The sequence below is a fragment of the Cavia porcellus genome, unplaced genomic scaffold (genome assembly GCF_034190915.1).
Source record: "Cavia porcellus strain 051 isolate PalLab524CR breed Dunkin Hartley unplaced genomic scaffold, mCavPor4.1 scaffold_23, whole genome shotgun sequence".
In the NCBI taxonomy this organism is placed as follows: Eukaryota; Metazoa; Chordata; class Mammalia; order Rodentia; family Caviidae; genus Cavia; species Cavia porcellus.
The window spans coordinates 11338411-11364897 of record NW_026947506.1 but is presented as its reverse complement, the minus strand read 5'-3'; the positions used below and the strand labels follow the sequence as shown (position 1 = coordinate 11364897).

At 36.0% G+C, this 26487-nt stretch overlaps 2 protein-coding genes across 8 annotated transcripts in view; one reads left to right on the top strand and one right to left on the bottom strand.

Moving 5' to 3' along the window:
* Znf33b (zinc finger protein 33B) overlaps nt 1–26487 on the bottom strand; it is a 100622-nt gene that overhangs the window by 14041 nt on the left and 60094 nt on the right. The window lies entirely within an intron of this gene.
* Ankrd30a (ankyrin repeat domain 30A) overlaps nt 1–26487 on the top strand; it is a 93767-nt gene that overhangs the window by 34428 nt on the left and 32852 nt on the right. For 6 of the 7 annotated variants that reach the window (XR_010042136.1, XR_010042137.1, XM_063233561.1 and 3 more), the window contains 8 exons: nt 201–229; nt 320–392; nt 5054–5127; nt 9840–9997; nt 16052–16216; nt 18167–18200; nt 18496–18637; nt 25727–25940. Coding sequence is in view for 5 of the 7 variants with exons in the window: in XM_063233561.1 (XP_063089631.1) it covers nt 201–229; nt 320–392; nt 5054–5127; nt 9840–9997; nt 16052–16216; nt 18167–18200; nt 18496–18637; nt 25727–25940 (889 nt within the window). In the remaining 2 variants the exon portion in view is untranslated. The remainder of the gene's footprint in view (nt 1–200; nt 230–319; nt 393–5053; nt 5128–9839; nt 9998–16051; nt 16217–18166; nt 18201–18495; nt 18638–25726; nt 25941–26487) is intronic. The other variant, XM_023563470.2, reaches the window with a different exon arrangement.

The window sequence follows — 26487 nt, the reverse complement described above, 5'->3', positions numbered from 1 at the left end:
AAATCTGAACTGCATGTCTGAGTAAACCTGTATTCTGACTTTTCTGTCACATTGTTCTAACCCATAAAGAAGAAAACACAATCCTTAAAGTAATCATTTCCAAAGCCACGCATGAGGATTCAGCTCCATACTAACTGCATGAATGTGTGTTTGGCTGTCTCACATTTACATATAATGATTGTTTCCCTCTTGCTTTTTAGAATCACCTGAGAAATATCTTCACTTGAAGGTAATAACTTTGGATTTGTATTTTGAATTAACTACATATTTAATAAACTATATAGGACTTATCAAATATTTTATTTTAAAACCCATTTAGCCTGCCATTGAAATGAAAGATTTTGTTCCGAGTGAAGCAGTGGGAATGAAGGATGTACAGACATTCAAATCAGGTAAATTTAGTCATACAGCTTACTCTAGAAAGAAGTACATCACATTTAAAATATTTGCGATGCCCACAGTCAGTTCAGTCTTCCCCCAAACTTTTGGAAGGCTTTGACATAAATAATACAGGTGAATTTGTTGGTGTTAGTATTTGCCAAGTGCTTACAAGCATAAGAGAAGAAATTTTTTTAATATACTAAGATGTTTCTACTTATGCTTAATACCCTGTGTTTCCAGCTTGGATTCTTCCACTTATTAGGGATCCACATAACTTATTACGGGAGTCCAGGATTTTCCCAAAGTTGGTGGACGCTTATTAGAGAGCTGGGCCCTGTGGTGTGGCCTTGAGTCCCAGTTAACTCAGGAGGTTTTGCAAGAGGTTCACTGGCACTCAGGATCCCCTCTCTAAAAACAATAATAACAACAACAAAAACAGCAACAAAGTGCTTACTGTAATGTTGGTATTTTCCTATTTAAGACTTTATTTACTAGCATGTCAATTGTGTTTTAACTAATTATTTCATCTCACTATTGATACATTGATGATCATAAGTAGATGTTCTCATTAGCAGACCATATGCATATGTATTTATGGTGTCTCATATCTTCAGTTATTAAAAATGGGAAATATAATTATTCCTTAATGGATAGATCCAGTCCTTCAAAACAGTGATTCTGATACTTTGACCTTAAGTCCTTTATATAGTATTAAAAATTAGTACAGATTCTACAAAGCTTCTGTCCAAGTGTGTCAGATCTATTGATACTCTACTAGAAATTAAATCTAAAAGAGGTAAAATAGAAGCATACAGTCACATATTCCAGTACCTGTTAGAGCTGTGATTCATTAGTCATTAGAACTGTGACATGTAACACATTACATTTCTGGAAACCCCTGTGCTGTGCCCTAATAAGAAAGAGAATGAGCATGAAATGGCAAAAACATTTAGTATTGTTTGTCCTCTTAGACCCCTTGAGTGGGTCATAAACTCTTGGGTTCTAACTCGCTGTGAAAGCACCATTTAAACAATGCTTAAGGTTCCTGAAAACCACATGACAAAGAGGCTCTTCACAGTGAACTGAGTTTTAGCCTCAATATTTCCTTTTTCTTTCACTTGTCTTAGAAAGCACAAATCTAACAATTTTGTTTATAGAGAAAAAGAGATATATTTTTGTTACACCTTCACTTCCTGTCTCCTGGCACTCTGCACTGTTTGGATCTAATGTATATCTAGATCAGCGATGGCGAAGCTTTAGAACTCTCAATGATAACACAGAGCCCACTGCAGCATGTGAACGAAAGGCTCATCCCTGACCTAGACTAAACCAGCTTTCATGTGGGAACAATTTTCGTAGGAATTTATGGCGTTATCCAAGCTTTAAGTGAATTCTGGGGCCGTGGATTTAGCTCAGTGGTGTAAGCACCTGCCTGGCAAGCACAAGATTGTGAATTCAATCCCTGGTACCAAAAAAAAAAAAAGTTAATTCTGAAGATATTAGAATATTGAAGAAAGAGTATCTGATTGTAGTTTTTTTAATTTAAAGTAATATATTCATTAAAGTCCATGCCTTTAGACTTTACAAAGAATACTGTGTATGTTTATATTAAAATAGGCAGTTTTTATTTATTTACTTTTTAATTTTATTGGTACATTTTAGATATACATAATGATCACACTCATTAGGGAGGAAGTTTGTACCTATATGTGATATTTCTCTATGTTTTCTTCCCCAACCTCTTCTCCAATATCTCTCCCCCTCCTTATTTACAAAAGCTTTGTTTCCATTTTCTTCTATTATTTTTTTCCTTTTTCCCCTTCCTTCCTTTTACTCTCCACATCTCTTCTTCTCCTTCCCATTTGAATTTTACCTTCCTATTTCCCAGTATCTGGTATACATTTTGGTCCTTGTTTACCCTTCCTGTTTCTCCCACTAGAGAGACAATGTGATATTTAAACTTGTGTGTCCAATTTATTTCATTAAGGAGTGTGCAGTCTTTTTTCCCCCTTCCTTCCTTTCCCTGCAGTCCTGCTTTCTTGCAAACAATTTCTTCCTATTTCACAATACCTTTTATACACTTTTCTCCTTATTTACACATTTGCTATCTCGTACCAGAGAAATAAAATTCAAATCTCTGAAGACTTAAAAGTAAACATTACTGGAAAAACAAATTATGTAAAAGAGATTGCTGAGTGAATCGGAATAATAGTAATAAAAACAGAAGAATGAGAGATGATGATAATAATCAAACTCATCTGACTGGCAAGTACAGAAGCTGTGAAGTACAATAAGCCCTGGGCAGTATTGAACTGTGGGGCAGAGAAACACATGAGAATGCCTCTGAGGAAGAAGTTTGTATGTCAGCCACATTTGTAGTATCATTTATATCTAAATAAATAAAACCCTATTTTCACATTCACATTGGAGTTCTACTAGTTTGACCCTCAAGAGATCAGTGAATTTGAAAGTTGATGATAAATATCCACTTGTAACATAATCAGTGATTAAAAGTCCATCACCATCCATAGAATTTGAGAAGACAAAGTGAATAAGCAAAAAATAATATAATAAGTAAAAATAAATATTGGAGCTGTGTTTCTGTTAGGCAGTTGTGCTCACCATGTCAAACAAATGACAGCAACCCGAAATCAGCATAAAAGAAGTAATAAAGAGTAAATAATGAATTCAGCTTGGAGCATCTCGGCCTGATTTTATAATACTATAGTTCCACCTTTTCAGAAATCATTTGATGGTACAATTTGCTTCATATTTTACTACTACTAAGCAAGTGATAACCAAACAGTATCTTTTCACAAGACAGTCATATTCTTTCTCTAACCAAAGCAAGGAACAAATACTGAAGAAAATGAGAAGAGTGATTTTGTAAACAAAACTAAACAAAATTAGGTGAGTACTTAGCATAAACTTGAATCTGAGTGCCGAGATACTAAGAGATTCAGGAGTTGATGGAAAAACTAGGTAGAGACCTACAGATTGCTAGTCAGACATTTCTTTATTTTTATTTGAATGCTCTAAATTCACAGGCATTATTTATAACTATTTGCAGTATAATTCAAAAGAGAGCGTTCCAAAACCATGTATTAAATTACTTCTTACAATTTCTGTGAGTTCATATAGATTGATTTTCACAATATTAGTGAAAGTCACTGAAAATTTCCTATTTTCTCCTAGAAAATTCTTAGGTTCTCCTTAGCCATGGTAGTTCACAAGGAATACTAGTTTAAGGAATACTGTATCATTTAAAAGTAATGTGCACAAATCTCACCAGCCATGGTGTATATGCTTTTAGCTCCAGCTATTTGAAAGACTGAGGTGGAGGGATCATTTGTGCCTAGGAATTTGAGAGCATCATAGGCAGCATAACAAAACCTTATCTTTTTTTTTTTTTTTTTTTTGAACTTTTATTCGGTACCGGGGATCGAAATCACAACTGCCTGCTTGCAAGGCAGGTGCTTATGCTGCTCAGCTAAATCCCCAGCCCCCAAAACCTTATCTTCTAAAAAGTAAATAAAATCAGTTACTAGGACAGTCTATTGATTAGTGGCATCCAATATGTATTCTACTTCATGTAGCAATTAATTTAGTGTCCTTAATCATGTGATCACATCGATAGCAACAAATCTTGTGACGTAATACATATTTTCTTATCATGTCTCATAGATTGTGTTATCTCCTGGAGTAGTGACCACGGGATATGAATCCAAACTTAGTTAACCCTACAAAGGACTGTTTTGCTTCTCCCACTCTCCTTGCCTTCCTCTTTGCCCCCCTCCCCCTTTGCTAGAGGTTAAACTGAAGTAAGCTCAGTGCCTTGCACATCCTAAGCGTACACACCACCACTGAGCTTCACCATCAAGCCTGCTCTTACGTGTTGATGAACTTGGTAAACTCAAGAAGCAGGACATTTAAACCAAACACTTAGCGAGTTCCCTCAACATAGGAATAGGTGAAGCATGTACTACAGAGTAAACTCAGGCGACTTGAACAAAACCAAGTAGTTCGCTTCATATCTCATTGACACCTTTTGAAAAGGAGTAGGATCTAGTTCTCCAGGACCCAGCTTTGTACATGTCCTCATTTAATAGAAATTCACTCTTATTAATGGACACTCATAATGAAATGTTTCTGGAAACAGTTTGTGGACTCTCTTCAGAGACTCAGGGCTGTATTAGCTTTACTTGACACTGTTTCCTTCTATTAGTTCATCTCCTTTCCTTTACTACTCTGGCTCCATTTCTTTTCTTTTACTCCTCTGGCTCCCATATTTGTCTTCATCACTATTTAGGGTGATTGATTGTCGGAGCAGATTTGCCCTTGAGCCACTCTTAAAGCATTAATGTGCGAGCATCTTAAAGTTACCTGTGGGCTGTCATCTGCCTTCTGATTCTCCGTGTTCAGCCTCCTCTATGTGCCCTCATCGATCTCTGGTATTACCAAACAGCTAGTGATGTTTTCCTCTGCAGTCCCTCTATTTTTTGTGGGTAACTAAAACTATTTCTACAGAAGTATTCAGCTAAAAATTCGGTTTGATTCAAATCTTAACTGGGAAAATAAAAATACATTTGTATTAATTTTTTTCTATTTTATAAAGATTCACTTTTTATCTAGCTATTCTTAGTAGTTTATTTTACCTATGTACATTTTTCAGGTGAAGCAGACATAGAAGTGACACCAAAGGAAGAGCAGAAAAAACTTGATAGCTGTGAAAATCGCCAGGACCAGGTGAGTAAAAATCTAAATTTTTATATATATACTTTTTTTTTTGATGCCAGGAATTGAACTCACAGTCTTGCACTTACACCGCTGAACTAAATCCCTGCCCTTAAATTTGTATTTCTGATTTCATATTGTTTTGCTCACTTTAATAATGTAATATAAGCCCAATGAAATTACTTTTCTGATTAGAATTTTAGAATCAATAGGCCATGATTTAATACTTGGTTTTAAAAATTTTAGCCATGCTGAAGAGATAGCTCAGTAGCACAGATGCCTGCCTATGCAAGGTCCTGAATTCGAGAGTCCCATTACAAAAAAAATTAGCTGGTTATAAACAAGTTATTCTTAGAATCTGTAGTGACTTAAACCAAAATTTAGAATTAAGGCAAAATTTTCTGTGCACAAACGTTACCCGTGTTTCCATCTGTGTAATTTCCTTAAATGATGAAGAAGGGGAGACCAGGTTTGAGCCTTTTCCTTAAGCAGCTAATGTTATGCGTAATGGAACAGTGACGACCACTGTGTTGGTTGCATGCTAAATGGTGATCACTCCCAGAGGCTCAGCATTGCAGTTGCATGTTACCAATCCTAAGTTAGAGATTTAGTTGTTCTATGTGATCTCTAACTGGCTTCATTGTCTACATTGAGTAGTTACAAATTCAGCACAAGTATAGAGAATTATACCTTCTAAAATGAGACCGTGGTATTAGGATACAAACAATAACTTTCTTATTTCAATATAAGGAATTGGTGACTATTTCATCGACTGTCTGTAGTGGACTTTAGAGTATATTAGAACTGGACTTAACATAGTTCACATAGATGCATAGCACTGTCATGATACTCCAGGTACTGATCTTTAGAAAAAAGACTTTGATGCATTGTAAGGGCTCACTGTTTGAAGAACGGTGTCTTTTCTCATTGCTAAGACAAAATATTCAACACCAAAGTTAAAGGAGGAAGGTTTATTTGGCTCATAGTTTGTAGAGATTGCAGTTGGTAATCTGCTGGCTCCAAGGCAGGACGGCATGGCAGAGGGGCAACCATTCATGGCACCAAAAGACAGCAAAAGCCGCAAGAGACCTTAACAGGATCTTTCTGCACCTTTTATCTCAACCAGACTTCCTGGATTGGGTGATGCCAAGCCACTCAGGGAATTGATGTAGTAGTTGGATACCTTAATCCCAACATCACACACTATGGATTCAGCCACCTCTGAGAAATCCCTGTGACTGCATGAGGCTTTGAGGGGGCACCCAGTCACAAGCCATAACAAATGATAGGTAAAATATCTTTATATGAGAAAGAATTTGTAACATTAAGGATGACCTAATTTATTTTTGGTAAATTTAGCACATACCTAAATTTAGTCCGAACAAACGTGGATATAGTTAAGTTTGCTGGTTCACGTTTTTCTCTTGTTTTGGGTAACGTAAATTGTTTTTCACTTCTTCATTATAGTCCACTGAGGAAAAAGTAGCTATATTTAAGGAATCAGACATGCTAAATTTTAATTTTCTAGTTTTCCTTTTTCCAAACTCTTTGGTTATGTAAGAATAAGATTATTTTAAATATGCACCCCTATAGAAAAGACATCTGAGAGTCAAACCAAGAAAACTGATCTTCCACGTCTCATGTGCAAAAGGTGTCTCGGGAACCAGAAAGGAATATAGATTGTGATACAGGGGCTGTGTTTCTACAGTTGAGATGTGCTTATGTGAAAAAACATAAGGAAATGTTGATCCAAAAAGGCAATTTAGAGTAGAAAATAATGTACAACTCATCCCAAATTAGTTAAAGCAGATTGATGAAATCTGTGAAGAATACAAAGAGCCACTATTTGAAAACTCTAAAAGTGAAACAAACTTTTTTTTTATTAGTACACTTTTTTTTTTTTGGTCTTTTTCCTTTTTATCGGTACTGGGGATTGAACTCTTGACTGCAGGCTTGCAAGGCAGGCACTTATGCCACTGAGCTAAATCCCCAGCCCCTAGTACACATTTATGATTCATGATAAAATACATTCATCTTGGGAAGTAGGTACAGATACATATTATAGGTATCATAGTCCTTTTTGCTTCCTTTTGCCCTCCTCTTCCTTAAATCTATCTCTAGGTCTCTTTCCATTTGTAATATGTACATGTAACCACATTTCTTTTTTCAGCTTCATTGCTTGTTACTGGACTATTTTCTTGGTTCAGTTTTGACAATTCACAATTGGCTAGACTTCTATTTCTCCTTGAGTCTGTCAACTTATTAACATAGTTTTTCAAAGTAGTTAACTTAAAATCTTCTCGATTTCTCCAGTGTTGTGATTTTGCAAGATCAGCAAAGGTTTAAGCATGAAAGTTCAGGACACGTTACAAGCAGAGTTCTTGGCTTTGGCGAAAGGGAAATAAGTGAGCTGAGGGTGGCGGCATAGACCTGTTTTCCTAGCACTCTGGGAAGCCAAAGCAGAAAGATAGCTAGTCTGAGGCCACACTGGGCACCTTAGCAGCTTAGCAGAACCCTACACTAAAACTTTATAAAGTGGATACAGCTCCCTGTGACAGTACTGGATTCAGCCACCCACCCCCAGCAAAACCAGGTGTGGTGGTACACACTTGTAATCCCAGCTCCTTAGAGGCTGAAGCAAGAGGATTACAATTGCAGTCCCATCCTGGGCACCCCACTAAGACCTGTCTCAAATAAAATTACAAAGGCCTGTCTGGTAGCTCAGTGACAGGGCCCTTGCAAGATGTACAAGGGTAGTTCACATAGTGCTAGTCCATTTTTCTCTTCTGGGGTTCTACTTGTGGAAAGCTCACATATAAAATGGGGTTATCTAAATACAAAAATGTATCCAGAAATAGTGCATTTCTACTAGGTAAATAATAGGAATTCAAGAAAACACTCTGATTCTTGTTCCTTCTTCACTCTGTCTGTGAGTCTCTCAAGTTGCATGTAACTTGGGACACCTAAATGCTTTGTGGCCTGAGCCAACATAAGCATAGAGGAAGTTGCTTTAAAAAAAATAATCTCTAGGCTTTTCTTTTTCTATTGGTTTAACAATAAATTGCATTTGTTATGTTTAAACCATAAAAGAACACTGAAATGCGACAGAAGCAATGGGTGAGAAGAGATACAAAAATATATTTAGGTTTGAGAGTTACCACGGATCTTCATAGTCAAAGGAGTTCATTTTTGTGCTTTCATGTGTGAAAATTTACCTTTTTTTTTTTTGTCTTTTTCCGTTTTATCGGTACTGGGGATCGAACTCATGACTGCCTGCTTGCAAGGCAGGCGCTTATGCCACTGAGCTAAATCCCCAGCCCCAATTTACCTTTTTTTACTCAATTTGAATGTATAATCCAAGATGCCCACTTGCGGTGATTTTTACAAATGTATGGTATTTTCTTCCACATATTTATTATTGCTGCTCTTAAATTTGTGTGTGGTGAGTCAGACCTTTACGTTGTTTTATAAAGTTTGGTAAATTTTGGCATATGCAGTTTTATCACAAGTGAAAAATAATCCTCAATCAAAAATTCATTTTGGTGTTTGACCCCTCACTAGCAAACTAAATTCTGAGATGCATTGAGTTTGAAAGACAAGCAAAAATGTAGAGGTATTCTATAAAAATAGGTCAGGCTTCCTATATCCCACAAAGCCATTACATTATCTTGCCAAAAGTTGTACTCATAATTTACTGGCTCGATTTGATGAGTTCATCTGGTAATTTGTCTATTCTAGCATTACGGAATTGTATTCCCTTTTGGTGCCGTGAAATGCAGGGTAATGCCTCTGAGGAGCTTTGCAGGAATCATTTAAGCTGAATTACTCCTACTTCCTGTGCTTCTTGCGTTGTGGTCAACATTGGCTTACGTATACATTGCAGTGAGTACCTGCACTGTCTTGAAATCCAAGTATAGTGTCCAAATGGAAAAAGATTGTGAGAGGTGGGGAGCGAATACCTTGGTGCAGAAATTGTAAGCTTCCTTTTGTTACTGGAAGTCCCACAGTAGCACCTTCTCTTAGAAGAAGACCCACTCTGTTTTTGCCTTTTTACTTCTACTACTAATACAGGAAAGGTTGGCTAGCAAAGTAAATGAAAATAAAAGCATAAAATTAGTGCTTTTTGAAATTTGGAAAGTTTTGTTTCTTTTGCTCAGACAGAAATGGAGCAGATTTAAAAGTTTCATTGACCTGTAGTAATAAAGTAGACACACACACAAAAAAACATTTTTTTTTTTGTATTGGGGATCGAACTCACAACCTCACACTTGCCAGGCAGGCACTTATGCCACTGATCTAAATTCTCAGCCCAAAAATATTTTTTGAGTCAGGCACGGTGGCACGTGTCTGTACTTGTAGAACTCTGGGAGGGTGAGGCAGAAGGATCACAAGTTTGAGCCCAGCCTTGGCAACTTGAGCCCAGCAAGGTCCTGTCTGTAAATAAAAAATAAGAAGTTGAGGATGTATCAGTGTGAAGGTCCTGGCTTCAATCACCAGTATTGCATCAGAAAGTAAATGTTTTTTGGACTGGGCCAGGAATATAGCTCAGTGGCATAGGCACATGCAAAGTCCTGAATTTGTTTCCTGGTACCAGAATAATAATAATGATGATGATGATGATTGAATTGAGTCGAGTAATACAATGAATTTAAAGAGCCAATAAAACTAATGAGTGAAAAGTAAGTTATCCTTTACATCAAAGTTGCATTTTAATGAACCTTTAGGTGGAGGAAAAAACAAAGCGAGTAAGTAGTGATATGGAAGTATCAGAAAACCCATGTGATGCCACTGCTGATGACAATGACAGATTAATTCAACAAAGAAATAATGGAAAAACTGATATCCAGCAATTTCCTATTAAGGAAAGCAAAGAGCATGAGAGGTAAGACTACAGCAATATTTGAGTTGTTTCTGTTCTATACTTGTTACTGTTCTATAAAACTAAATCTAATTTGAGCCAGTATTTGCAATTAAGAAATTACATGCTTTCACTATTCAGCTTCTTTGTATGCCTGTTGGAAAAATATAGACATTATTAGATTCCGGTTTTGCCAGTTATAGCTAGAAATGTTTTATTTTTAAAAGTAATAGGAATTGGCCAGTCTGAGGAGACAGACATTGTCATGTACTGCTAGTAAATGAAATTATTAAACACTTTAGTAGCATTAATTAAATTTCAAATATATCATCCTCTTAATCTAACACTTTCTCTTCTGAGACTGAGTCCTTCTGGGAAAGGAATATATGACTATAAGTGTACATATGCACATAGGTATTAAAGATATTTACTATATATCACTTATAGCCTAAAATAGGTGAGTGTATATACTTAAAATATAACAAATGTTAAGGCTGTATAGCATGTTTATAATATGTATATAAATATGCTATATACATTCACATGTTAAACATATTTATTAGCATTCTTATAAGTGGAAATAGTCTAAAGACTTAACAGTAAGGAAATAGTTGAATTGTTATATCCATAAGATAATACAGCATACAATCATTAGATAATAATCATTAATTGTGATTATTTCACCAAGTATATTTAAGGTATTTAGTTTAATGATACATCGTTAGCAAATGTTACTGTAATATTTGTAATATGTGCCAAGTTGCAAAAGAAAGTTGTATGCCACACTGATACTCCTATTAAAATTTAGTAGCTATTAGACTTTTTTTTTTTCTCAAAACATAAATTATCTAATCTGGACCTTCACATTCATCTGCATATTGTTCAGGTATTGCAAAAGGATCCATGATTAACTAGTTTTCAATAAACTGGGTAAAGTCTCTTAAAAGTGCCATCAAAGAATCATTCATATACTGAACCAGGAATTGACTTTTTCTGTAAGGATCCTATTATAGTAAATATTTTAGGCTTTGTGGCATGAAGTCTCTCTCATTTTTTTTTAAATTTTTTTTACTTAAAGAGAAAACAGTAAAAGGGTATAAGTAATACAGAATTTCAAAAAAATAAACAGTAAGAAATCACTAGTTAATAGATTACATATTGTCATCTTAGAAATAGTTGTTCAAATTACAAAATTAAAGCATACAAAGTGGACATTCAAACAGTGAGATTGTAAACAGTTCTGTTCAATGATCCAACAAAAACTTAGTCATGTGGTTTTCTATCTTACACACTTAAATATACATGCAGTTATATCCTTTAGAGCACTTTCTTTTCCTCTCTTTTCTACAATAACAATTACACATTTTGGGTTTTATTACTCCCACAGTTCTTATTACTTTTTTTTGAAGAGAATAAAACCAAATGTGACAAAAACTTAGAACAGAAGGATGGACATAGTACATGATGTAAAAACAGAATACCAGGTGATCAACAATGGTTACCATAATGCCTCTTGCTATCTTAAAAAGAGTTGCCTATATCATCAGGTATAATAAAATTGAACAAAACAATACAGAACAAAACCAATAAACCTAAACATTGGAGACCTTACAAGACTTCAAAAGAAGATAATAGTCAAACCTAATGGGCATCATAGTGAATCTTACTGCCTTCAAAGTAGTTGCCTATACCCTAAAACTTGATACTATCAAAACAGAAATAGAGTAAAATCAGTCAAAACAAGAATAGAGTAAAATCAGTCAAAACAGAATAGAGTAAAATCAGTCAAAACAAGATGGTGACAGCAATACAGGGGTTCAAATCAAGTTAATAGGAAAACAAAAAGTTACTATAATATATCCTGCTATTTTTTAATTTATTTTTTCCCTTAATTAAAAAAATAAAAGATTAATTTTTTTAAAAGGAAAAAAAAGGGGAGATTGAGATAAAAGAGGACATAACAACAAAACAACGCAGGTCAGAACAGAACAATTTAAGCAACATAGTGTTTCACTACCAGATAACCTGACATAATAGTAGTTACTGTAGTGTCTCTTTCCTAGAAATATTTGAGTATAACTTCATATACTATAGCATCAAACATATCAAGACAGTGTGAAACCATTTAAGAGAATGGAAGTATTATAGGGTATTTAGAACCAGCTAACAGAAAACGAACAACAGTTTCTATCTCTTTGCTGATAAAAAATTTTGTTTATACTATCACATATAATAAAATCCAGTAAGATACAACACAATAAAATCAATGGAGACAGAAGAGCAACAGCTTGATGGGACTTCAAAACAAGATGATATTAAATCAGGGGCTGGGGGTTTAGCTCAGCAGCATAAGCACCTGCCTTACAAACAGGTGGTCGTGAGTTCGATCCCCAGTATCGATAAAAATGAAAAAGACAAAAAAAAAAGATGATATTAAATCAGCACTAACTATTATGATGTTTTGTTTTCTTCAAAATAGCTGTTCATACTATCATAGACAATAAAATCAAACAATCCAGAATAAAACCATTCCAATTAATGAGTGAAAACATTATATGGCTTCAAACCAATATAATGGGGAATCATGATTACCACATACTTTTATGTATTGTTATCATTTCTTACACTAGGGAAACTGTTCGATATTTATACATTTGAGTTTGATTTATTTCACTTACGAGTATGGTCTCAAGCTGCGCCCATTTATTTATAAATATCTCAATGTGATCCTTTTTTATAGCTGAGTAGTACTCCATTGTATAAAAATACCACATCTTTTTATCCATTCCTCAGTTGATGGACACTTAGGTTGTTTCTGAGATCTGGCGATTGCAAATTGTGCTGCTATAAACATGGGTGCACATAATATCACTGTGGTATGATGCTTTCAGTTCTTCTGGGAATATACCTAGAAGTGAAATAGCTAGAACAAATGGGACTTCCAATCCCAGCTTTTTGAGAAATCTCCAGACTGCCCTCCACAATGGTTGCACCAGTCTACACTCCCACCAACAGTGCAGGAGAGTTCCTTTTTCCCCACAGCCTCTCCAGCATTTGTTGTTGTTGGTTTTCTTGATCCTGGCCATTCTTTCAAGAGTGAGATGAAGTCTCTCTTGTGGTCATCCAGAATCTGGTGTAGATAGTCAATGAATAAGTGTGGCTATATGTCAGTAAAATTTATTTACAGGGCTGGGGGATAGCTCAGTGGTAGAGTACTTGCCTAGAACTCAAGAGGCCTTGGGGCCCATCGCAGCACCACAAAAAAAGAAATACTTATTTATAAAAATAGATATTAGGCTGGATTTACTCCACAGGCCTTGATTTGCTGACTCTTATGGTAAACCCAAGTTAGCTGCTAATGTTCTAAGTCTTTTAAAGGTACCCTGTATGTACATCATTCTCCTTTTGAAAAATAATGCCTTTCCTTTTTTTGTTTTGTCTTTTTCAGACAGGGTCTCTATGCAGTTTTGGCTGGCCTTGAGCTCACTTTGTAGCCTAGGCCGGTCTCGAACTCACAGTGATCCTCCTGCCTCAGCCTCCCAAGTGCTGGGATTACAGGCATGAGCCACCAAACCTGGCATGTCTTTCCTTTTTTAAAGATAATGCACTCCACTGTGTTTTTTAGCAGTGACTCTATATATAACTTACAAAATTCAGTTTATAAAATAAGATTATTTTATTTCTCTGCTTTAGTTTCCTTCCTCAAGTGTACTAGATATTTTGCCTGTTGCTGAGTATTTGTGTCTAGAATTTGTGTCTAGTGTTAGTTGCTAGAATTTGTGTCTGTTTACTACCATATCATCAGTACCTAAAAAAGGCTCTAGCATACAGTACCGTAGCTACTCAGTATTTACTCAGTGAATGGAGTTTACTCTGTGTGTATTGTTTTAAACAGTAGACTAATTTCTTGCTTATGAAAATTTGACTTGAGAAATTGCAAATTGAAATCCTACTTGGGAAGTGGAGCAAGGCGCTGTCTCAAAATGAAAAGACTGGAGGTTTAGCTCAGTGGTAGAGTACCGCTTTAAATCCCCAGTACTGGGAAAGAATTTTCATGTAAGTTCATTCTGACAGTTTTACCAGGCAAATATATATATTCACACACACATTTTTGGCTTTAATAAGCTCTGTATTACTGTATATTAATATTTTTCCATATAGGAAGAAAAGTTCAATGTTGAGTTTATTCATTCTTTTAGAGTACTTTCACTTATACTAAATGGATTAAAAGAATTGCAGGCTTCATTTGTATTTTATTAAGAAAAATAAAACATAAAGGTGTAAACTTAATGGGCTTAAAAAAAAAAAGATTGTGGCCAAAAGACTAAAATTTTCAATAACTAAATTAAAGGGCAAAATTCGAGTGCAGTGTATTGCTTCCTGTGGAGAGAGCTATGCTGGTTGGGCACAGTCTCTTACAACACAGTTGCCTGAGTGGTACCTCAGCTCATGAACTTGATTTCTCCCATGATTCTGGTCGCAAACTGAGTCAGGTGAGAACTGAATAAAATTCAGTGGTTGAGCTGAGCACTGTGGCACACACCTGTATTCCTAGTACTCTGGAGGCTGGAGGCAGGAGAATCACCAGGAGTTCGACTCCAGCCTGCACTACATAGTGAGATGCAGTCTAAAAGAAAGAAAAAAATCAGTGGTTAGGTTCAATGTTGAACCTGTTTGATTCAGATTTGATTCAGTTCTTACCAGTTTGGTTTGCAACCAGGATCATGGAATTGAGTTTGTGAACTGAGGTACACTGTATGTGGTTTTGGAACGTAAAGGCAGGCTGGCCATCAGAAGGTAAGTAGATTGATGTCAGTAGCTAATCAAGTAATATTGTTAATTGGCTGGTACTTAAGCATATGTATTAGTTTGCCTTGCAGCGAGCAAAACGCTGGCATTAATTGGTTGGTGTGGGTTGGTTGGTTGGTGAGTGAAGCCAACTGAAGGTTGATTGAAAGAACACTGGCTCGCCACAGTTGCAGCTCAGCCTAAGTGAGCCAACTTCAACCAGATGTTTTCTGCTTAAAAGTTGGTTTCTGTCAGCTGCTTAAAATGAAGACAGTTTCATATTCTAGAGTTGTAACCTTGTTTTTGAAGTTCAGCTGAAGAAGAATTCTTTAGTAATTGCTCTTTGGAATATGTCCCCCACCCCATCCCACATCCATTTATTTAGATTTCTAGCCTTAATAACTTTTTTGTAAATAGCTATTTTTGATTGTGGCACTTTTAGGGGCTCATGCTTAGCTAGCAACATAATCTCCCATGGGAAATTTCAGACTGTCAATTTGTGTAGATGTGACAGCATTATCACATTTATGTGTGTTTATTCCATAAAAAAAAATTACAGTGATTTGTTGGTAAATCCTGCTTTTATATTATGGTTAGGTACCAGGATAAAGTATAGAAAAGTAACATCTTTTATTTTCAAACCAAATCATTGCTATTCAGAATGTTTCTTTTGTAAACTTACATGTGATAACATATGGGTATTTTAAAGTAAGATTTTTGTCCTCAAGATACTTCCCCAATTTCTTGTTTGACACTCTTATGAGATTTTTCCAACTTTATTTAAAGTCAGTACCGATATATTTAAAAACACACCCAAAATGTAGCACAGATCTTCTCACTTCCGTAAGAGGTGTTTGATGCAGTGTCCTCGTTCAGTAGACGTAGTGTGCTTCTCTTAGCTCTTCTTCCTTTCAGGTTCCTGGGAAATGCCTAGATACCATAGACCACATCTTCGGCTTACATTCTATTCTCTTAAGTAAAATGGTTTTCTGCTACTTTTTTGCCTGGTGAGCTCCTCTCACTACTTCTTTTATAAATTTCTTTCTTGTGCTCGGATGCAACTTTTCATTTGTCAACTTTTTACAGATCACATTGAATTGTTTGTATGTTTGTTTGTTTTAAGCAGAGAATGTATGTCTTTATTTAGTTGGTACTTCATAACTAGTTTGTAATTAACAAGTAAATTAATATTGGGAAGTGTTGACATTTTTCCAAAATTGCTTTTTAAAAAAATTGTGTTAGACTAAAAAAACATTGATTTTTTTGATTTTTTTTTTTTTTTTTTTTAAGTAGTGGGCCTGCCTTCCCTTTGTGGAAGGTAAACAAGACTGAAAATGAACAGTGGAGCTCCACAGAATCTGTGATTTCCCCAGTGTTGAAGAAGGCCAGCTCCCTTTCTGGTGGTCTACTACAAGTGAAGAGTGATAATAGTGACACAGATGAAGATGAAGGAAGGTAAAATTTCAGTAAATGTTTTCTTTTCCTTTAAAGCAATGTTAGCAGGAATTACTTGTTCCGGAAATAAAACAGCAGTGTAGTCTACAGGGAAAGCAAGAGGACACCCAGCCACTTCTCAGCTGCCAAAGGTTGGCTAAGATGAGGACAAGTGATAGGTTGACAAGGAACAGTTTCAGCAGTGGTCACATGGGACGCTGGCTGCTGTGGATGAGTGGAAAATGCATTGGATAACTTGCTGGGAAAGCTGGGGAAGGAGGTGGTACTCAAGAAGAATATGGTGTTTAAAAGATTTTTTTCTCAAGATTTTAGAGTATATTTGCATACTACTAGAAATTATCTCATAGAAAAAGACATTTTAATTTTTAAAAAATATTTGCGAGGGGCTGGGGATTTAGCTCAGTGGCATAAGCGCCTTCCTTGCAAGCAGGCAGTCGTGAGTTCAATCCCTGGTACCGATTAAAAAAATATATATATTTGCGAGATTCAGAAATTATGGTTATAAGCAAAAATGGATGATAATGCAGATTAACACCATTTACAGTGGAACCGTACATGCATGACTGCCCAAGGCTGCCCAGTGGGGCAGTCATGCATGTACCACCAGTGGTTCAAGCTGGTGGGAAAAGTTAATGTGATATTAATATCACTTAAAAACACTAAATACTGGGGCTGGGAGTTTAGCTCAGTGGCGTAAGCGCCTGCCTTGCAAGCAGGCAGTCGTGAGTTCGATCCCTGGTACCGATAAAAACAAAAAAGACCAAAAAAAAACCACTAAATACACATTTGAAGATAAGTATTTCACAACATACAATATACCCCCATGAGGCCACATTTCGGAGTTCTTCGCCTCACTCTGTCACAGATTTTTCCTTAGAATCTAACTAATAACTTTTCATGGAATCCCTGCAATTTCAGGAAAACAAGTATCCTCTGCAACTTTTTTTTGCAGGAGGTTTGCCAGTAGCCAGTTCAAGAGTGTTACTCAGTTCTTGCTGCTGATTGGTTGCTGCCCTGTAATCAATCTCTGCATTGTAACAAGTTGATCTCCTCCTGACTCTCTCCATTGTTCTCAGTTTTATTCTTCTTGAAAGCCCTATGATCCCTAAGATGCTGCCAAAATGCCTACACCTCCTGGAACTTTATTAACAATATTTTATTAAATTACATAATTTCAGGAGACATTAGGATTTAAACTGTAAAAACAGGCATTTACAGGCATTTTTCTGACCATATCTGAAATTTGCAGTTTTTCACAATTGCGAGTGCTCAAGAATATAATCCCTGTGAATTTTGAGGGTCCCCTGTACTGTGAAACATTCCTAGGTTTAAATTCTTACCACCTGTGTGTGCTTGGGCAGGTTACTTGGCCTATCTTCACCTAGTTTATTCTTCTATACTATGTTACCTTCCTCACAGAATTGTGTTTACCACATGTACAGTGCTTAGAATAATGCCTAAAAGTTACATAGTAGGTCCTAAAAAGTTAGCTCCTATCAGCATTAAAAAAATTTTCCCCAAAAACAACAAAAATGCGGGTGTCCCTCACATAGGGACCTAAGTAAGTAATATTTTCTAAATGGATTTTAGTGCCTATAAATATTTGGTTTTGGTTTTATTAAAAATAATAACAAAATATTTTTTCTATCAAATAACATTTTTCTTCTGCTTTAATTTAAGAAAGCTTGAGCTAAATTTAATGAATTATTATAGTATTAGTAGTAATAGTATTCTTAGTCCCTAAAGTGTTACCCTTTGTTTAGAGTTGAATTCTCTTTCTACATTTTGAATAGCCTATAAACTTCATGAACAGGAGAAATAAATTTATAAATGCTGAAATTTTATGTACAGAAACTATAGATTTATGTATTTTTTGTATTTTATATAGTCAATATTTGCCTGAAAGGATTGTATGGGTTTTTTTGATTTTTGTTTTGTTTTGTTTTTTAGGTCCACAAAGAAAATATCTAATGTAAAGAGCAAGGTATTGTAAAAAAAAAAAAATCAAAAGTAGTATATTAAAAATATAACATAAAAGGTAAACTGAGTACATTATAATAATACACATATACAGATTAAAAGATACATTATAAAAAGTAAAGTAAAAAAATAGAGAATCCTTATTATGTAAAGATACTTACTTTAAAAAATTTACTAAGAAACAGTAGCCAATACTTGTTTCTACTAATATAAGAAGAGAATATTTACTACTTCTGTGTATTTAGTATATGGTATAAATACTTTGGGGACATTTTGGAATAATATAACTTATTTTATAGGTCAAAAAGCAGATTCATGCTGTGGATTACCTTGATGACTTATCACAGTCATCTGAAACACCCTCAGAGGATAGTGAGTCACCTTACCCTAACTATGAGAATATTTTGCTGCTGTTTGAACAACTTAGAATGGAGTGCAAAGGTAGGACCAGAATGAAGTTGCATGGCATCTGATGGGTATCGTAGTAGGTGTAGCCATTGTTCAGCACTGCACCATCAAGCAGAGATGTGTTGCAGTGCTGTTTTGCACTGAAGCATGCTCTGTATTAGCATACAATGAGTATTGTGCACTCCAGCCACAGAGCATCAACCATTACCATGTTCTTGCTTAGTGTGAGTGGCATTCCCAGGCCTTTTGTTGACTCTGCTTCTCTCCCGTGTCCTGATCATTATCAAGTCAGCAAACCGTAGTCTCTGCCTGGAATACTCTAATTAGATCTGATTCCTTGCTAACCCACCTCCCAAAACCAAGGTCTGCTCTGTAACCATAATTACATATTTTTAAAGATTTTTTAGACCCAATCTTGTTAACCGTTTGCTGAGAACCTATCACTTCTTGCTGTAATGTTAAAGATTTCGCTCCTCCTGTCCTGCAGCACTGTGGCCTAGCCACTGGCTGAGGTGTTTGTGCTTTCAACAGAATCTTTGTTTTCAGTAGTTTAGGGAGTTTCTAAAATATGATGACCTGTTCGTATGTAACGTGCACAATTTGATATGTTTTGATGTGTTATTAAATACATTTAATCACTACAATCAAGTTACCTAGCAAATCCATCACCCACCAAAGCCTCCTAATGCTCCTTTGTTTTCCATTATGAGGAACTGCCAAATCGTTTTGCAGGGTGTTTGTACCACCTTCCATACCCATCAGAGGTGTACAGGAGTTCTAGTTCCTCTGTATGTATCTTCACGAACATATACATACCCATCAGAGGTGTATGAGAGTTCTAGTTCCTCTATATCTTCACAAACACATAGTATCACCTCCATGTGTGCGTCTCTGTCTGTGTATGTGCTGTTGTTTTTCTTTGGTTGGTTGTTTGTTCAGGATTGCTGTGGTTCTTCTGGGTGTTTTATGTTTCCATATGAATTTTAGGTTTTTTTTTTTTCCTAGTTCACAGCAGCTTCTTTATTAGTACAGAAAAAAACTATTAATATTTATGCTTTTATTTTGCATCTTTCCATCTTGCTGAATTTATCAAAAAGTCTTCTAGTAGGATCTTCTAAATTAGAAATCCCCATCCCACAAACACAGATTAGTACTGTTCAAAGCCTGCTAGAAACCAGGACCTCACAGCAGAAGGTGAGCAACAGGTGATCGATGAAGTTTCCTTTGTGTTTGTAGCTGCCCCCCATTGCCTGAGCTCTACTTCCTGTCAGTTGTGATACTGGATTGTCACTGGAATGTGATCCCTTCTGTGAAGGACATATATGAGAGATCTAAATTGTATGAGACTCTAATGACTGATGATATGAGGTGGAGCTGAGGCAGTGATGGTAGTGCTGGGGCGCAATTGCAAATACAATTTAATATTAGCAGAGAAGTTTGGCTGCACAGAGACCATAATCACTTGCTTCAAGATTGTATCAGTGAGTGGCAAGTAACAAACTGCATCTACTGTTAGACTTTATAGTATCTTGTGAGTTGATGTACTTCAGTTGCACACTTGTATCTGGTGGCATGCTTTCCATCAAATTCCAAAACTTTAATCCACACATGGCTCACCCCTTGTTTTATCACTTCCATCTACACCTATCCTGTACTGCACAGTCTCAGTCACAGTTTTGGTATGCCGACAGGCTAACCCTAAACAAAACAAGTTAAGAAGCGGGTTAGAAAAAGGGGTAATAACCAGTGTTGACACAGCAGTTGACTGAAAGACTGCTAACAAAAAGGAAACCTACATTTAAAAGAATAAAGAGTCTCCCTTAAATTATGGGTTGAGTTCAACAGGTGATTCCTATTCTCCAAGCCTGCTTTGTATATAGTGTATGGTGAGTGGCTATCTAGTAAAACCATGAAAGCTTTGAAACTTCACATGAAGAACAAGCACCCTGCATTACATCATAAGCCTTTGAGGTTTTCACAAGAAAAAAAAAATGTGGATGTGAAGAAGAGAAGCAGTTATTGAAGACCACCACTTTATCAAATGTGTCTATCTTAGCGTGGCCAACCACCTTGTTAAGCTAAGAAGCCCTTGACTGTTGGAGAGTCAATCCTGCCTGCTGTTAAGGATGTTCATTGTAAACTGTCAGAAGGTGGTATGTGTTCCTCTTTCAGCTAGTGCCATAACCAGACAAAAAGATAAAACTGAGGATACTGAGCAATGTGTTATGGTACAAAATCCAGGTTGATGAGCCTACTGATGTTGATGACAAGGCAACAAGGCTTGTTTCTGTGTGATATGTTTCTCAGGTGTATGTTCACAAGGACATGTTACTTATACTTTGGTTGCCAGCCAACATCTCAGCTGCAGAACTGTTCAAGTCTTTCAGTGCTTACCTATCTGGAAAATTCAGTTGGTCATTTTGTATCCTTTTGTGCACAGCTGTCATGACTGGGTAGCTTCATGATTTCACAACTTGAGTCAAAGAGATCACTTCTGAATGTGAATCTACACATTGTGTCATCCATAGAGAAGCTGGCTAACTGAAAATGCCACCTGAACTTAATGTTTTGCAGAACGTGATTAAATTATCAACCACATTAGAACACATGGCTTTAATGCATGTCTGTTTTGCACAGCTTTGTAAGGAGATGGATACAAAGCACGTAGGTCCACTTATACACAGAAGCATCTAAAGGAGATCCTGGGCTGCCCTTTTGAGTTATGAGAGGTCTCCAGAGTAGGTTGTAGAAACACAGTCACCAATGGCAGCATTTTTCAGAGAAACAGAATCGATCACAAAAATTGATTACTCATGTGGTGTAGTCAACCTACTTTGGTACTCAGACTGTCACTTCAGAGGAAAATGATAGGGGACTCATCATGAATGAATGAGGGCACTGGCAATGATAAGTACGTCTAACTCAGTGCTGAAGAGAAAGTTACTCTGGATCAGGGGCAAAACAAAGTCTGATACAGGATAATACACAAGAAGACAACCCACCTGAAAGACAATCCAGTTGGAGCGCAGAAACCAGTACACACCTGTGCCGCACTATCCTACCTGCCACCCCAGATCCTGGGTGCCCTCAGCATCTTGAGAAAACTGACTGAGGAAGTTGGCCTTTCAGAACCAGTCCAGTGTGTGGAACCCATGGTCAAACTATCCTCCCGCTACGCATGATAAACTTAGCTCCACCCCAGGGACTCAAAAAAAGCCAAAAACAGAACAGGGCTAAATTTGACGGTGAACCTTATGGAACATGAAACAGTCCAAAGAGGGCAGTTTATTTGCAATCAGTGCTCACATTAGAAAAATAGAATGAGCTGAAATAAGCTAATGATGAATCTTAAGATACTCAAAGAATAACAATAGTCCAAGCTAAACCTAGTTTAAAAAGGAAAATCATAAAGATAAAAGCAAAAAGTAACAAAATTGGGAACAAAAAAAAAACAGTGCAAAGAACCAACAAAGTGATGAGCTGGTTCTTTGAAAGAATAAACATAATAATGCTTTGCTGAACTTAGCAAAAGGAAGAGAGAAAAGATTCACACCAATGCGAATGGGAATAAAATATGCAGAATTACATTACTGGGTTCTATAGTTCTGTAGATTCTTCCAGGTCTTTGGTATCCTGAACAAAGTATCAGACAAGACACACAAAAAAGATACTTGAGCTTTACATATGTTAAAGATAGGGGGAAAAAAGCATGCTTCATAGAGTAAGAGCAGGCCACTGAGAACATTTACAGAAGCCACAAAGTTAATGGCAGAGAGTTTTGTGTCATTCTTCAACCTGACGTCAGATCTAGACCAGCATATCAAAAACCTGCTTGATTGTGCACCAGAAGAGTGGAAGATAACACTTTCTCGTTGGTCCCAGGTGTGAGCCTTGCCAGCTATATTCTATGCATGAGTCCTGGATCTCTATAACTGACAGGTCATGCCCACCATGTACCTTGATGGTTGTAACTGATGTGTATCTGCTTGTCTTTGTCATGTTATTTTCCAGCTGCTTTTCTCCTCTGAATTGCTTATCCTGCCTGGTTGTTTCATTCTGTTGTTGAAATTGTGGTCATTTGTATCTCTGTATAGAATATGTTTCAGTATTCTCTGTAGGGTTAATTTGGTGGTTATAAATTTCTTAAGTTGTTCTTTGTTATGGCAGTATCTTGCTCATTAATTTTGAAAGATAATTTTGCAGGAGACAGCAGTCTGGATTGGAAGTCATTTTTTTTTTTTCAGGGCTTGAAATACTTTGCTTCAAGCTCTTCTTGATTTGAAGGTTTGTGTTGAGAAGTCTGCCGTGATTCTAATGGGCTTTCCTTTATAGGTGATCTGTTTCTTTTTTCTAACAGCTTTTAATATTTTGTTCTTGTGCTGTATTTCTGAAATCTTGATTATTGTATATCTTGGTGTAGTTTTGTTTTGATTAGGCTGTTGGGAGTTCTATGTGTTTCATTTATTTGTATGTCAAATTTTTTTATTCATGTGTGGACTTGCCATTGTTTATGTGAAGTTTTTTTTCTGTCTCTAGCTGTCTTAATGTGGAAGGTAGGACACTGGTACAAGCCCTTCAGAAACATTCACTGATAAAAATTTTCATATAAGAACTGTCACAGCTGCATTCCATAGATGTTGGTGTCTTGTAATTTTGTTGTTGTTTTTTTTGTTTTGTTCAGTTCAAATACTTTCTAATTTCTGTTACCTCTTGACCCAATTGCTTAGTCATGTGGTACTTAGTTTCCATAAGTTACTTAGGTAAATGATTATTTTCTAGACCTATTACTGTTACTGATTTCTGGATTGTTTTGGGATCAGGGTTGTATTTTGCACGTATTAAATCATTTTGACTTAATCCTTGTACTAATACTGTGTTAGAATTCGTTCTGTTTTGTTAAGAATGGTGGTATTCAGGTTTATTCTGATTCTCTGCCTACTTGTTCTATAATTTATTAAATAAGGGATAGTGGGGCCAGGATATAGTTCAGTGGCACAGCACCTGCTCTGTAAGTGAAAAGTTGTGAGTATGATCCCTGGTACCAAATAAATAAATAAATAAATAAGAAAGAAAGAAAGAGGTATTTAAATGTCATACTGTACGTATGACTTGGTCTGTTACTTTTTGCTCTTCTATCAGTTTTGTCCTTAAGTGTTTTTGAAGCTGTTATTGGGCACATAAACAATCAAGACTTCTTCATTAATATATATCTTCTTCATTAATTGAACCCTTTATCATTATGAAATCACCTAATTTATTATAGATAATAGAATTTTACTGTGAGAGATCTACTCTGATAGTAATACAACCATTTCTGTTCAGCCTTCTTTTGGCAAGCATTAGTGTGGTATTTTTCTTTTTAACCAATTTATGTCTTTAAAGTATATTTCTCATAAGCGTCTTTTTATCCATATTGACTTCTCTTTTAATTGAATTTTCTAGACCATTTAACATGAAGTGCCGAAACTGTATATATATTTTTTTGATTCTCCAGAATCTTAACTATTAATGCCTGCTGTTAAACAGAAACTTTACCAATAACAGTTTTTTGGTTTTGGGGTTTTTTTTTTTTATTGGTACCAGGGATCGAACTCACGACTGCTTGCTTGCAAAGCAGGCGTTTATGCCACTGAGCTAAATCCCCAGCCCCACCAATAACAATTTTCAACACAAGTTTTTCCATGTTAAAAAATATTACATATGGTAAAAAGGGCATGAGAATTGTAAGAAGTCACAGTTTTACTCCTTTACTAGCGAGATACAGTACTCACAGGGAGAAACTAACACACTGGCCTTGTAAGTGGAAGCTTGGACACATGGGCTCACCACAGTAGCAACAGGAGGTGTCTCTGAAGTAATAGCTAATGTGATCCTATGTCTGTGCATTTGTTTATGTTTCTCTTGACTTCAGATTACAGTTTGTGTGCATGAATGTTGGTAGATTTTCCTTTTTATAGTAGATGCATGTATATTTTATGGTTGTACAAGATAGACTATTCTCTGCATATATTGCATGCATTGTGATCTACTTTTTCCTTAACTTTCTCAGTATTTCCAGGCTATGTGTTTCATCTGTAAGGTTTTTCAGATTGTCTGATTTTCCCAATAAAAACCTGACCTGTATAGTTCAAATCTGTGTTGTTCAAGAGTCAGTTATAGGATTGTCTGTCATGCCATTTGATTGCAGTCAGTTTCCATATCTGAAATACAATTTGGTATTTTAAAAATATCTTTCATTACTCTTCTGTCTTTATTTTTCAATATACTTGAGTTTCTTATAAACAGCTTCATCCTTCCTGCTCTTGATTTTATGCTTCAATAGGGGTATCAAAACAGTGTTTAGTCTATGGTTAATCGCCCAGTGCTAATGCAGGATCTTTCTGATTACCCATTGTGCTGTGAGTTGTGAGTTTCCAAACTATGTAAGCACCAACCAGTTTCCTCTAATCTTTTCAGATGCTTTTTCCCCAGGATCTGGGGTAGTTTCTTGGCATATGGTTACTCTGCTCACTACTAAAGGAGAGGCAGCTCTGCAGACCCCCAGGGTTCTTTCCAGTCTGGCCTCTCCTCTGTGTTGCTCTCTCCTGTGCTCTCTGTCTGCCTTGCTTTTATCAGACTCAGCCTCGTCACCTCCGCTCAGGGAATCTATTGGACTCCAGTTCTACTTGTTTAAGGCAGGAAACTAAGACATTCAAAATGCTTACTTCATTTGTCTCCTTGTCAGGGAACATTCTTCATTGCCAAGTCCATTGCCTTGAAAATTTGTTTGATATATTTTTGTCTGCTTTGTTTTGGTTGCTTTAGTAGGAATTTAAATTCCATCTGGGCTAGAAGCAGAGTGCCAGAGTCTCAGCATTCCCTGTAGCTCCATGACAAGGCTCTCGCATCTTAAACAGTCATGCTGTCTTTCTTTTCCACTAGATTTTAAGCTAAACAAGAGTAGAAGTCTCTGCTTACCTGCAGAGCTCAATAAAATGTGCTCTGTTATGGGCTCACACTGTATAAATACACTGTATAAATAAGTACATGAATAATTGAATTGAAAATGTGGTCTTTATCAAAAAAAATACTTTCCATCTTGTTTTATTTATTTTTTTCCATCTTGTTTTCTCCCTGATACAGATTCAATTAGTATATTAAAAATCTGGGATGCAATACGTTCATATAAAACAGTAATGGAACTTAAAAAAGATCATGATGAACTGCTTACAGGAAAAATTAAAAAATTGGAAAATAAGTTGAGGGAATTACAGAAGGAGCTAACAGAAACAAAAGATGCAAAATCACAATTAGAACATGAGAAAATACAACGAGAAAGAGAACTTGGCGATTTACGGTATGATATCCCTGTTCTAAAGAAATGTTTCAACTGCATACGACTGATATGAATGGGAAATTTTGTAGTTGGTGACTTATTGTATGTCATTTTGCAAGGAAGAAAACTTCTAAGTCTATAGAGTGAGTTCTTGGAAATGATAGATTGATAATTATAAAAATATAATAATTTTTTTTTGTCTTTTTCCTTTTTATTGGTACCAGGGATCAAATTCACGACTGCCTGCTTGCAAGGCAGGCACTTATGCCACTGAGCTAAATCCCCAGCCCTCAAAAATATAATAATTACATGCATGCTTTTCTAAATGGCTATATACAAATTTCCCTATTTAGTAAATGGAATTTTGGAGTTTTGTTTTTATATTATAAATAATGCTGCAAAGAGTATTGCTTATGTAAATCATTTTTATATCTGTACTTGAATACATTCTTAATATAGGATTATTTTACTAAAATGTAAGAGCTTTCTTAAAATATCTTTTATCAGTATTTCTAAAATTTTCCCAAGAAAGTTTATATTAATTTACAGTTTCTGCAGCACTAGAAAT